The following is a 14075-nucleotide window of genomic DNA, read 5'->3' on the forward strand; positions in this document are numbered from 1 at the left end:
GAACACCTCCAGGGATGGGGAACACACAGCTTCTCAGGGAGCCTGTTCCAGTGCCTCACCACCCTCTGAGCAGAGAATTTCTTCCAAACATCTAACCTAGATCTCCACTCTTCTAGTTTAAAGCCATCCACCCTGTCCTTGGCATCTTTCTGCCTGCTCAAAGCCACTTCCATCATTGTCCTCTCCATCAGTGCTTTCAGTACCTCAGAGGAGTCCGTGTGATCCTGGATGCCCAGCAGAGGTTCCTGTTTGCCCTGAGTGGTGATGCTGGGCAGCAGAGTGCCTGGTAAGAACTGTAGGGATTGTTTCTAAACCCGATGACTCGATATTGCAACGAGGGGGGCAGTTTTGAACTACCAAACTGCAAATAAAAATCACATAGGGTAAATGAGGAAACCGCAAGGAGCCTTCGGAAATGTGTTACTGTGTCACGGCATAGGGAAAGGTGCATCTTGTCTGACCGACATGTCCCTGGACACAGAAACAAAGTCATTCTGAAGAAAAAAAACACGGACTCCAGTCCCAAGAGAGGCGATATTCTTGTCAGGAAAGAAGGGCATCCCCCGGGAGGGGTGAAACGAGCTGTTCTTACAACAGCTGATGACAGAGGTAACCCAGCACGGAGCAGGGCCGTGCCCGCACTGCCGCAACCCGCCCAGCAACAGGTCCCGGCCGCAGCGCTCCCACCGCTCCGCAGCTCGACCCGACCCTGCGTGCCGCCCCCACGGCTCCCAGCGGGGCGAAGCGCCTCTCGCTCCTCCTCTTCCTCCCCCTCTCCCTCCTCCAGCCCCGGCTCGCCGGGGTGGTCCCGCAGCCCGACCCGGGGCAGAGCCCGCCCTCCGTAATCCATGCGCGGGCGGCACCGCCGCTGCGCTTTGAGGCGGAACGGAGCGGGCCGAACCGGGACCGGAGCCTCCATCTCCCCGACCCCGCTCCGCCGGTGAGTGCTGGGCGCGGGGAGGGGCGGCAGGTGGGGTGGGGCTCCTCCCGCTGCGGGCGGCACAAGTGCTGCCCTTCCCGGAGAGAAAGTGCGGCGGTGGGGGGGGGGGGATGAGCCCCTTCCCCTGGAACCGGGTAAGGGGAGCGGTCGTCGGGAATAGCCGGGCGGAGAGAGCTCGGCCTGGGTGCTGGGAGAGGCCGGCAGGGTGAGGGGAGCCGCGGGGACGGGCTGCGGGAAAGGAAGGGGCTGCGGCACGGCGGCATGCGGGGAGCCAGGGCGGATCCGCCCGCGGAGGAGAGCCGGGCGGTGGGGACGGGGGGAGAAGAGAGAAGAGCGAAGAGCTTCGGGGGCGTCCGGCCGCTGCGTTGCACGGAGGGGGGGCTGTGTTCCTCCGCATCGCTTCGTCGGCCCCTGGCTCGGCGCTGCGGCGGAATGGATGGTGACTGCGGGAGCGGAGGGCGGCTCGCCCCTAACCGCGGTGGGGACGCGCTGCGGCGAGCCCCGCACCTGGGGCGGCTCCGAGGGGGGCGGTTGCGGCGACAGACACCGGTTATCGCCGGAGAAACTACCGGGCGGTCCGCGCTCCAGCGGAGGCAGAGCTGAAGCGTCGGTGCTGCTGAGCGGATCAAGGACTCGGCAGCGCGGTAGGGGCAGAGCCTCCAGCTCAAGTAATTGGAAAGATGGGGGAAACTTGGTCTGGGGCTGCGCTCAGCCCTCGCTCGTTCCCTTTGGCCGAAAAGCTGATTATGGGATGGTTTTGTGGTGTCCAAGTGATCCCCGTGTGATGCTGAGTAGTGCTCTGCTCTCCCAAGGGAAGGCTTTATGAGCCCTGGGGTAAACGCATCCCTTAACGTCATGTTATGCGTTTGGTTTTGGTTCAGTTAGTGAAAACGTAACTTTTAGGCTAAAAGTCAGAGCTGTGGATCTTCTGGGGAAGGTATGTCACTCGGAGTTCATTTGTGTGCGTCTCTCTGTTAGTGAGCTGCTGTGACTTCTACAGCAGCAATCAGTGTGGGGTTGGCTGGTTGGTGAGTGGGTTTTGTTGGTTCTTTTGGTTTTATTTGTTTGTTTGGCGGTGTGTGCGTGTGTATTTGCTTATTTCAGCTTCTGAAGCAGCTAGCAGCTCAAATCTAACCTGGGCTCTGCATATCCATGTTCCTGACTTGAGTGCTTTGCATTGAGCAGCAGCAAGCACAGCAGATGCCTCCTGCAGCTCCCTGTGTCCCTGGGGTGGGGGATTTTGCTTGTGTGGTGCTCTCAGTTCTACAGTCCCTGGTGCTTACTGGGCTTGTTTGCTTTCTACTATGGCAACAGGTTGTAATCCTTGGTTGGCTTGGGAGAGATTGTGTCAGAAAACTGTACCTTTCTGACTTGACAGCGTCTAGCTTGGCTGGCTGTACTGTATCTCATTTGTGGTTTTGTTTTAATGCACATCCAGGAGTTGAAGGCCAGCTGTAGCTACCTGCGTTGTGGCTGTCATAATTAATTTCAGTCTTCTGCTGGTTGCTTTTGCTGGAACCTTGAAGGGTATTATGGGCTCTGGTTTTCAAATGACTAATTAAAAAACATAACAAACTCAGCCAGCTCTTCAGGGTGGGCTTCCTGCAGACAGCTGCTTCTTCCCCTGTTCCGACCTGGTATGCTGCCAAGAGGCTCCCACATTGAGCCTGAGCAATGTAGCCTCTGGTTGATTGAATTTCAGTTCACAGGGTTAATCATAGCCACATCACTGCACTGCAGAGTTGTGTGTGCGTGGATGGCAATGTTAAATAGGAGGCCAGTCCTGTGGTAATGAAGAGTGGGACATCGTGATGCTTCTGAGGAGGATATCACAATGCTTCTGAGTTCTACTCGTTTGTGTAGGTACCATCATAAAAGCAGTTACTGAACTTCTGTGTCTCAATCTGTCTCCTCTTCTTAAACTTACACTGCAGTTGCTGAAGCATTGTCAGTGTGGGAAAACACTGCAGTTTGCTTTTAATACAAAGTGAGATATACTGGGGATGTGATAATATCGCAGCACACGTGGTGAAGCAGCGATGATGTTCTTCACAGACAGGGCTTAAAAAAGACCAGCACCCTAAGAATGTTTACTTAGTGATTTGTGTGGGATACCTAGATGGCAGCTGTGGAATAAAAAGCAAAAGCTCCGCTCTTGTAAGGTGGATGCTTGCAAACCACACAGAAAATAAAAGACAGTTTTAATTGCTATATATCTTCCATGGTTAACAGATGGCTGTTTTCTTAATCAAAACAGTAACAAAATGAACACCTCACTTGATAATACTTGATAATTTATGGAAGCACTCCAAAGGTTCACACAGCTGATTTTCTCTCCCTGTTTGCTTGAACGTGGGATGAGTTGTGCAAGAAAACTCACACTGATGTCACACTGCCTTGAAGGAAACGAGATGGCCACACACTGCAGCGAGGATTATCATAAACTGTATATATGTCACTTCTGTTCTTATACCACACTTGCAGTTCTCACAATTTCATGGATTGATTTTCACTTTCAGCACTGTTTATGTAGCATATTCAGCTACTAATGTGCTTCCAGCTCAGGTTGTGGGCTTTCTTTTTTTAATAGTTATTGAGATGAGAGTAACTACTGGGAGCTTGTTACATCAAGGTTATTTTTATGTAGGTTGAACTGCTATTGAATGCTCACAGGTAGCCTGAGTTATAGGCTTAATAGTGCTTCTGTAAGTTCCTGATCACTATTAGTGTAGCTTTTATATAGTTCAGAGAAGATTTGGTGTCAGCCTGAAGGAATCGCCCAATAATCCTGTATATACCAAGTTCATTGTGATGGATTTGCCAGTGATAGGAGAAGGAGCACATCTGGCTGAATGCTGCAGGTTCTTTGATTTACAAGATCCCTGCCTGTGTTTTAAGAATTACTGGACTTCATAAAGGCTCGGCTGAAAATTATACAGACTCGTTGATTTCTGAAGTGTCTTCAGAGTGGACAGATGGTTCTATGTCTCTGTTCAACAAGGTATCGTGTGTCTGTGGTACAGGTAGCGTCCCTGCAATTTCATTAGTGTCCTTATAGAATTCACTGTCAGCTAGTGTATGAGTTCATAATTCTGCCAGGCATGGAGATTATTTTTCAACATCAAGAGGACTTTTTGGTTGTGCTTTGTTTTCCCATTTCTATAATTAGATATAGTTCAAATTGTCCAGGGTGGGGTGGGGGAGTGGGAGGTGGAATGAAGACAATTGTATACATCTTCCTCTTCCCCCTTCTCTCTAACACAGTTCACAACAGAAAACATGTCCTGTCTTCTAGCTCTGCCTTAGGACACCAGTTATGGTCATCTTCCTCTCCAGTTCTATCATTCACAAATGCCCCCAGTGTTCCCACGCAGTGTTTTCAGCCTGTTTTTCTATCTGTTTCTGTACCTTCTGTAATCAGGGGTTGATGGTGGTGTGTGAGCGTTAGATGGCCCTTAAAGGTCCCTTCCAACTCAAATGGTTCTATGATAATTATTATTTAAGCATGTCTTTCTGATATGGAAATCCCAGTTTTTTGTTATCTTCTAAGATTTTCCATTTCAGTGCTGGGCATTATATAGAGAGATATTCGCTCTTTGAGTATGGCTTAGTAACTGATATTCATACAATTATTATTGTTTTTCTTGGTTTTCACTGGGCACTGAGTGGAGAAATAGATATAAGTTTTCCTTTTTAGCTAGATTGGGTTTCAGGGCAACAAGACTGTCCCTAGCTCTTTGATCTGGGTTTGTGCTTTTATGTTCCATGTTTTTCTTGATACTAATCAGACTTTTACTACTCCTTCCTGTATGCAAACAAGCCTACCATGTAATTTCCATTGAGTCAGTGCAGGCTTTGAGACAGGGAGCGTCTGTTTTACTGGGGGACTGCAAAGCATGGGAGAAGCTAAGACTCACCTTGCTACCAACTTGAAAAGTGTTTTTGTCTTCCTCCTTTGACATGGAAGCACCTTGGAAGTGTCACGGTTTTGTAGACTGACAACATTCTTAATGCTTTGTAGGCATTCAGAGTCATCTTAATGCTACTCAACTTCAACAAAATATTTTATAAAACCTGCTGGCTGCTCAAACCTCTGAATCATAGAATCATTGAATTACCCAGGTTGGAAAAGACCTTGAAGATCATCAAGTCCAACCACAGCCTAACCATAGTACCCTAACTCTCACAACCCTCTGCTAAATCATATCAAACGGCTCTTAAACACATCCAGGGATGGTGATTCAACCACCTCCCTGGGGAGCCTATTCCAGTACTTAACTACCCTTTCTGTAAAGAAGTGCTTCCTAATATCCAACCTAAACTGAAGGAGAATGTTGTGAACGTTTGAGTTAATAGAAAGCAATAGAGGACATGCACTGTTATCTTTCAGGAGGACAGTAGATTTTATTTTTCTTCTCCTTAACTTTTCAGTGATAAAAAGTTACTGTCATGGCAAAACAACTGGAAGCTTAGATTCTTTCTTGAAATGAATCTTCGGCCTTAGCTATGAAATGGGTGTTGTGAAGTGCCATCTGCAGAGTTGTTTGTGGGGAGGGATAGTGGGAGTCCCACCAACTGAAGAGTTACAGATTAAAGAAACCACAAGATAAAACTAGTAGCTGCTGTTCTTGATAGTAACTAGAGGTAGCTGACTGAATGCAAACTGCTGTAATGTGACATACTGTGTTGTTTAGTTAGAACTGCAGCTTGTATTCTCTACCTTTAATTTTTGCATGTTTTCTGTGGAGCTGTCCCAATGCTCTGCTTTGTTTTTGAAAACTCACTGACCTGGAACTGTGCGTAATTGTTTTTATCCCTCTTTCAAGTACAGCATGTGTAGCAGACCATTTTATTTACAGACTTCAGGTTTTTTTTTTTCACTGTTCTTCCAGGCTTGGTTTTACAAGTGATGATAAGTTCAGTGTCTGCAAAAAATTGTAGGTATCTTGTAATTTCTGCTTGCATGCCAATAGCTTGATGAGCTCAGAGTTTTCTTTCTTTCTTTCTTTTACTAGAGATGGTGCGCTGAGTCACTTCCCTGAGAGGCTCCTATATCACTCCAGAACAAGAAGATATTAAAGAATTAAGGTGTGAGGGCACCAGCGCTTCGCTGTTGAGAAATCTAACTCCCAGGTGAATGGAGTGAAGATTTCTGGACTTGGTGGGACAAATACCTCTACCTCAAGTTTTATGAATACTGCTAGCCATGGCTGTGGAACTCTGCCTGCTGCTGCTGTTGTTTTGTGGAAGTACTATTTCAGAGGTTCAGCCTATATACAAGCCGCCTCCTGGGACTTTGGATTTTGGGTTTGTACCAGCCAAGACGTACGATACAGGTGCATACCATGAACCTGGGCCAATAGGAATTTTGTTTAAAGTAGTCCATGCTTTCCTGTATTTAGTGCAGCCCAATCCTTTTCCTCAAGGTAAGCAGATAAACTTCTGTTTTTGTTTTTCATATTAAGGTTTGTTACTGAATCATTCACATTATTGCAGATACCAAGGCTGTAATTTGGAAGTAAATGCTAGTAGGGGCTTTATTAGTAGCATGCAGCATGGCCTGGGAACGTGCATGGTACCACGTGAGATAACATTTTTCTGTTGTGCATAGTTGGGTGGTATTAATGAAAATGGAATGTTAATGAAATTTCACAGCACTTGTCTTAGACATCTCAGAGTTGTCATTGATACATTCGAGGCTGTTTTTTCTTGTGCGTGCTCAGAAGCGTGGGATTGGGAGTAAAGCATAATTTGCAGCAGTAAAGCATGATTTGCTTTGTATTTAATATTAAATCCAAGAAAGACAGCTCATTGAGATTTGCATATTGTGATAAACATTCTTTTTAAAATACAGCTTTATGAGATGCACTCTCAGGAGGATCATAGAAACTCAGCAACTGGAAATAAACTGCTTTTGTTTCCATATCTGAATCCAGTCAACTCTCATATAAATCCGTTTCCATTATACAAGCATGCAACTTTGTGTTCCTTTGTGATCCAGAGTTAAGAATGAAACTGCATCTTTTTCTTTTTTTCCCATTCCTTTCCAGCTTTCTTCTAAGGGAGAAGCTGAGGCATAGGAAAAGTGTGTGCTTAATGAGACTACATTGCTTGAGATATGCTTTGGGGATCTGTGTGTTTGTGGGGCTTGTCATTGTATCAGTGGGACTTTTCAACATGCTTTTGTTTCATTTAGCTGTCCAAAGAAAATGCTAATGTTTGTATAGTATTGATATTTTAAATTATACCAAGATGAAGTTTTAATGACCTTAGAACAGCTTTGGTTTGCTACTGATTAATTTTGGCATTTCAGCTGTGGCTGTGTATAAAAGAAGATTATATTATTTTGTAGTATATATTTCAATTATGTTAAATCCTTTACTAATTTAACATCCTAAATTCTTTGGTTACGAGCCTGTATAATGCCTACCAATGATTACTTGCTTGTATTTTTGCCATTGCTTCAATAGTTATAGAAGAATGAAGTCAAATTAATTAATTGTATTTAGAGAAGTACCCAGAGATCTTGAGGTTAACCTGGGGAACAAAGGCCTGGCCTGTTCCCTGCAGGATCAGTCTTCCCAGCAGGTTTTACTCCAGATGTACTGAGGGCCACTGCACAAAGCTGACAGGAATGTCACCTTTTGGAGGAATGTTTCCAGATGCCTCTGCTTTTGTGGCTTCTTTCCTGCCTTGAAATATGCAGATAAACTATTTGCCTCTCATGGGATGTGATGTGCTGAGTTGTCTGCATTCAGCTCTCAGAAAAAGGCATTAGTTCTGTCCAGAGACCTGCTTGAATATTTTACTCTGTTGATGATGGAAACTTGAATACATTGAGATGTTTACTGTGCCTTTGTAGTAACAGGAATATGATCTATAGCCTTGTATGTCAAATTTAATATTACGTGACCAAAACACACAAGTAATTATTGCGTATAGAGCTCACTGTCACATCACTTGGGGCTCTTGGTGTTAAGTTCTGCATCAGGTATGTGGATTTTTGTGAAATGCAGCATTAAAGAGAAAGGAACCATCCAAAAGGGTTGGGGGTTGGACTCGATGGTCTCTAGAGGTCCCTTCCAACCCCTACAATTCTCTGAAAAGTAAATCACTTTCGTTTACCTCATAAGTTTTGCTTGTGTCACTCATCTCATTCCCTCCCAGCGGATGATTCCAACCAAACCAGCTGTTCTTAGAAGTTTGGCTTTCAGTGCTTTCATAAGGTGAAGTCCTTTTCCCATGCCCCCGCGTACCTCAATGCGAAACACAGATTTGACGGATCATGTCAGTTTGAGTCATACCATTTAATTGGTTAATCCTCTTAATCTCTTTTGCCATATGCTGTTCTATTTTCACATTCAGTGTATTAATAGCATGCTTAAATATTTGAAATGTGTTTGTTTTGGGTTTGTTTTTTAAACTGCCACCTTGAAATAGGATTAGTTCTGATTCAGAGATGAAAATAAACGTAATCACAAGTACGCACAGAAAGCTGTTTCAGTGTGTTTGACTCAAAGCATCATCCTTGCTATTGGTCTGGAGCCAGAGAAGAGTTAGTTTCAGGCTGATACCCCAGAGTATTGCACGTAACCACAACGCAGAGTAGAAATGTGGCTCACAGGCAGAGCTCTTTATCAGTCACTCATAATCTTAGTCTTTTTTTTTCTTCCCCCTTCCAAGTACTTGGAAGTACTTAATGTTTGCTTTTCCAGCCTATAGTTATGCTTACCTGAGAGGAAACAAAAGGGAGAGAAAAAAATGAAAGGTGACAGGATTGCCTGATTGCATGTGGTGAGGCGTTCCTGCCTTTGCAAGTCATTTGTGTGCTTCCAGTAGAGCTCTGATGTTACAGTGTAACTTCTATACACCTTGATTCCCAATAAAGCCTTTAGCAAGGAAGCTAGTATGAGTTTCGTATCTTGTGATAAAGGGAAAGATGAAGTCCTTGGGAAAAGTTATTAAGTTTTTCAGTTGCATTCAGGTTTATTTAAATGTTATTAATAGTTACTTTAAAGCTGAAAGTGTTTATTTAAAAAGAAAACCAGCCACAAGCAAACTTTGTAAGTTTGTTTTTGGTTTTGTTTTTACTTCTGTTTCAGTTAAATCTGAGTAATTGCTTGATAAACAGCTTCAAATTAAGTATGTTGCTCATGCCATGAGGTTTGTGAGCATGCAGCTAAATCTAAGTTCAGGCTTAATAGGTAAATTATTAATGGAATTAAATGCAGTTGTTGAGTAAAGCACACTGATGGAACCTGAGCAAGGAACTATAACACTTTAGGTTTGCTTAAATGGTTGAACCTGTAAGAACAGTGCTACACTGATAGGATATCTGATTGTAGTGCTTCAGTGAGTGTGTTCAGATCCTTCTTCCAGCTTCATCTGTCAAATACTTTTGCCCTTATTAAGTAATGTCATGCTGTGATGGGAGTGATTCACACTGGAGGATACCTGCCCCTGCATGGAGTTAATGACATACTGGGGTGGAAGAGTCTGCTTGGTCACTGGCTTCCTGCATGACGCTCAGTCAGTCTCTTAAGTCATGCAGTGCCTTGGTTTGTCTGTAACATGAAGTGGAAGGTGATGCTGCTGCTGTTGAGACTCTGTAGGCTCATTATTCCTTTCTGCTAACAGCTTAATTTATAATAAAGGGCTGATAACAGAAAAAATTATAGGTTGTTTCCATCACTTGATTAAGAGGACATCTACCAAAACAAGTTGTCAGTTTTAGTCTCGCTTAGAATTTGTTACAAACTGAAGCTTAATATGTTAATAAAGTTAATTTGCAGATGTGACATCAGGTGTGCGTCACCTGTTGTGCTGTGTCCTTCAGATATGAACTTAGTGTAGATGCATGGTCAGTGTGAGCCCTGGCTGTGTGGCTGTCTTAGCGTGGCTTTGTTCCCATGGAAACTAGTTGTTGCAGTGAGACGATTTTAATCTGAAATTCCACTTGCCAGCAGGATCTGCACAACACCTCTTCAGTTTCACAGCTTGTGTCTTACAACTAATCTGCAAGGAGCTCACAAAAGAGCTAAGCTGAAGTTCCTTTTCGTTTTGGATGAAATAAGACAAACATTTAAGGCATACTCTCCTTGTTCTGCTGTACCTGAGCATATTGCTGGACAGCTGTGCTGAGTATTTTTAGTTGCAACTGCTTTGTTCCCACTTCTACTTTTTCTTCTGGATTGCACTATTTCTGTTGAGGAAGAAATGAAACTGTAATGCAAACTTGAATGCCGGACCTTGCTAAGCAAAGCATAGTGTGAAGAAGTTAATGTATATTCCATGTGGGGAGGAACAGTAAGCAGTTTCATAGACCTGGACTGCACCTCAGTTCTGTTCACAGTCTCATATATTGCCTCTGAGTGAGATAGCTGTTAGCTTGGCCAATCTGTGTTGTGAAACGACCATTTCATTAAGCTGTGGAATCACTATCTTCACTGCAACCCTATTGTGTGGTTTGATTTTTTTTCAGTGCTGCGACCTCAGCTGTAACATGAATTTCAGGTAACGGCTGAAGAGTGTTGATCAAAATAGCAGATTTCATTGATAGGTGTTATATGTAGTAAACAGTGCTGGTGTGATGTGGGTGGATCTGGAATATGGTGGGGGAAATGACATAACTCCTTTATGTGACTATATGGGATACGCGCTGAAAGGAATGCCTTGTGTCTAAGGTTAGAAGTACTGTGAAATAATGAGCAGCAGGAGGATAACAGGATAAATTAGCATCTTCTTTTCTCTGCCCACTCACGTACACTTAAGGAAATAGTGTTTAAAAGATCATTGCTCGTTTCATGCTGGGAAATTAAGAGGTGCTCTGCTTGATAGCATATATATGTAAACAAGGAACACAGAAATAGTTTCTGACGAAGACTTGAGTTCTGCTTCTTGTAATAGGCAGCATAATACTTTTTTTTTCCAAAACTATTCAGAACTGTTGGCTACCCAGCAGGTTGCTCATCAAAAAGACTTTTTGTGGATGGGGATGAGACAGAGGCTTTAGGGGGGGAGGCTTAGACAGATTATCTACTGGAAACCACCCCAGGAGGAAGAAAAAGAAGAAGGTTGCACTCTCTAATGTCATCCTGCCCACTTCATTTGGATTATGTAAACAAGGAGTCCCTTACAGAGACAAGTATTATGCAGAAAATGTGCAAGTCAGTTGTAACCAGTGTGGCATATGTGATAATCTGAAAATCAAGCGCTCTACACGTATCTGGAATCCTCTCTCTGCAGCATCCTGAATGTTCATTGTGATGTGGTTTAACGCTGCCTGCTGGCTGTGCCTAGGAGAAAAACACGCTTCAACAGCAATTGAAAAACGTCAATCCAGCATTGCAACCTCACTAACATTAAGGCAAAAAACCGGCTTCTGAATAACATGACTATGTCCTACCTGTCTGTTGGGAATGTTGGCTAGCGCTTGGCTTGGGTGTTCTCTGGGAGAGCTGACTTGGGAAAGCTGTTGCAGTATGGGGAAATATCAGAGCAGGGATTGAAACTATCCTGACCCTGTGATGTTCATGGTAGACACAAGGTACAACCAAAGAGCTCACTGATGGTGTTCCCTGCATCAGTGTGTGGGGTTGAGAACTCAGTGCATTAAACCCAGAGGTTCTGGCTGCAAGGATGGGAGGAGCGAGAGGTACAGGACAGGATTATTGTAGTGAGTGGCCTTGTTGCTTGTTTATTGTTCTACGTTAAAAAAGAAATTAACTATTTGATTAAGCCATCTCCTAGTAATGCAGGAATTTGGATGGTTAGTGCACCTGTGTGTAGTGTGTATGAGTAACATGAGTTATTTTGAATGTAGTGTGGTGTCTGTGAACCAGCAATTACAGTGAATCACTGAATTAAACTCCTGAAATTGTGTGCATTGATTTTTACATGGTGTCTCACATAGTATTTTATGGGAAAGAGGAAAACAGGTTTAAGCATCATTTTGCCTTTCAGATGCCAGCGCACAGTCACAGTCTTAGAACACACCACATGAGTTTAGTAGTAGTTTGTATCCCTACCCCTGGTGGCAAAATTATAGTCAAGACATGAAATGTTGAGTGGCTTGTATGGTGAGAAGTGTGTTGGAATAAGTTTTGGGTCGCCAGATTCTCTGGTTGTATATCACAGTTGGATTTTCAGGCCACCCAGAGGAGAGGAACCCAGGTTTTCCTGGCTTGACAAGGGGACTGATTCCACTGTCTGTTATCCTCCATTTTATTTTTACATGCTTATCTCTCTACATAGTTTTGGATCTCATTTTCTCTTCTAAATTCTACTTCATGGAGTGTATGTGGAGAGAGAGTGAAAGTCTCTTAAAACCAAGAACGGAATCACAGAACTGTTAAGTTGGAAAAGACCACTGAGATCACCTAGTCAAACTGTCAACCCCTCACCACCATACCACTAAACTAAATCACTTAGTGCGACATCACCGCATTTCTTGATCACCTCTGTGACTCCATTACTCTCCAGGCAGCCTGTGCAAATGCATCACTACTCTCAAAGCAATTTTTTTTCCTAATATCCAACCTAAACCTCACCTGGCGCAGCATTAGGCCATTACTTCTCATTCTGTCACTGCTTTCCTGGGAGAAGGGACCAGTATGAAGCAAGTTAGAAGGGAAATATAGCAAATTATTTTGTTTTTGTGAACTGTAAACAGTTGTTACAGTTGTGAATGTTTTTACTGATAATAAGTACTGCTTAGGATGTGTAGCTCAGCTGAAAGCTGCCATAAAGAACAAACAGAAAGATGATGCCTTCTTTCATCATGGCAGCCTTTCCTTTGTCTTTGATTTTTGAGTGAAGGAGTGACCTGTACAGGATTTTGAACCAATGTATGTGCCACAGTAAGCAAACATAGAAGATATTGACCTTGTTAAAAATGGAATAACATAAGGAAGGAATTCTGAGAAACCACTGTAAAGCTGCCAGAAAGCCACTTCGTGAGGTAATTAAAAAGTGGTACTTGCAGGGCTCCTGTTCATCTCTACAACCATGAGCATCTGTATTTTCAGCGATTTGCTATAGCAATATAGAGATAGGATTTTCTGTGCTTTTCTCATTTTACAGGACTTTCTGAGGACAGAAGGGAAGAGCAGGAAAAACGCTATTGTCCATATAATGTAAATATGTACTATTCTAATAAAAGTTAAAAGTCCAATATGTTACACAACCTGTGAACGATTAAGTCCCTGCAGTGTGCTCAAACAGACAAGCATACACAGCGTACCAAGTTAAATCTTTGCTTGTAATCTGCTGTTAATCCTTACCAGATGGTGGCCTGGAGAGAACTTTGGGTAGCTACTACAAACAAAATAAATGGCAAAAAATAGCTACTGTGGCACAAGGAATGCATTGAAGAAGTTTCATTGCCTTCAGAATATGAGATGATGGAGTTTCTGTGTGGATAGTTCTTCAAAGCTTCCTACTTGTCTTGGTGTCTGCATGATACGTGCAGATTTATTGCAAACCCCAAGATTTTTCTAATGACTTCTCTCTTTTGTTCTTTCTTCAAAACTTCAACAAGAACAGAACTTTCTTTCTAGTCTCTGCAAAGATTATTTTCAAAGGAGAAATCTTTCATTCTAGCTGTACTATAAGAGACAATATAGCAGTGATAGTACATAGCACGTGGGCTATTATTTGTCCTTAAACCTTTTCCTGATCAGGCTCTTTAATGTTGTCTCTGTATGCTGAGGAAAGGCAGAATGTGCCCAGAAATGAAAATGTGTAACTATACTAAAGGAACGTAGTCAGTTTGCGGCAGCTGTGAGGATATTTTGTGGAAGACTGCAATTATTTGTTTGGTCTTCCTGACTAATAAAACGTCTGTGGTTTCACCAGTGCTTTGGGGGAGTTAGGGAACTTCTTCTGTGCATGAATGGAATTCATAGACTGTTACTAATCTAATCCACTGCTGTATAGTTTCTTCTGTAAGTTGGTGTTATTTCCTGTCAAGAGTGTAAAGGGAACCTGATATTTCAGATCCTGGTTACTGCAGCATGTACATTCAGCAGCTCTTGCTGCACTGCAGTTTTGCGTCTTCAGCAGTTGTAGTGTACCTGCTCCTACCTGCACTCTGATTAAAACTCGCTTTGCATAGACTACTCCTGTTCATGGCTAT

General features: G+C 43.5%; 1 protein-coding gene across 25 annotated transcripts in view; it reads left to right on the forward strand.

Moving 5' to 3' along the window:
- Positions 1-791: 791 nt before the first annotated feature.
- The window catches only part of PROM1 (prominin 1), a 54150-nt gene continuing 40866 nt past the window's right edge, over positions 792-14075 (forward strand). For 14 of the 25 annotated variants that reach the window (XR_014945491.1, XR_014945492.1, XM_085545695.1 and 11 more), the window contains exons 1-2: positions 792-940; positions 5956-6366. Coding sequence is in view for 20 of the 25 variants with exons in the window: in XM_085545695.1 (XP_085401821.1) it covers positions 6147-6366 (220 nt within the window). In the remaining 5 variants the exon portion in view is untranslated. Of the gene's footprint in view, positions 1146-1696; positions 1878-5955; positions 6367-14075 lie in introns of those variants that run through there. The other 11 variants (XM_085545690.1, XM_085545692.1, XM_085545700.1 and 8 more) reach the window with 7 other exon arrangements.

This window comes from Coturnix japonica, chromosome 4 (genome assembly GCF_054131305.1).
Source record: "Coturnix japonica strain WE chromosome 4, WE-NBRP24, whole genome shotgun sequence".
Classification (NCBI taxonomy): domain Eukaryota; kingdom Metazoa; phylum Chordata; class Aves; order Galliformes; family Phasianidae; genus Coturnix; species Coturnix japonica.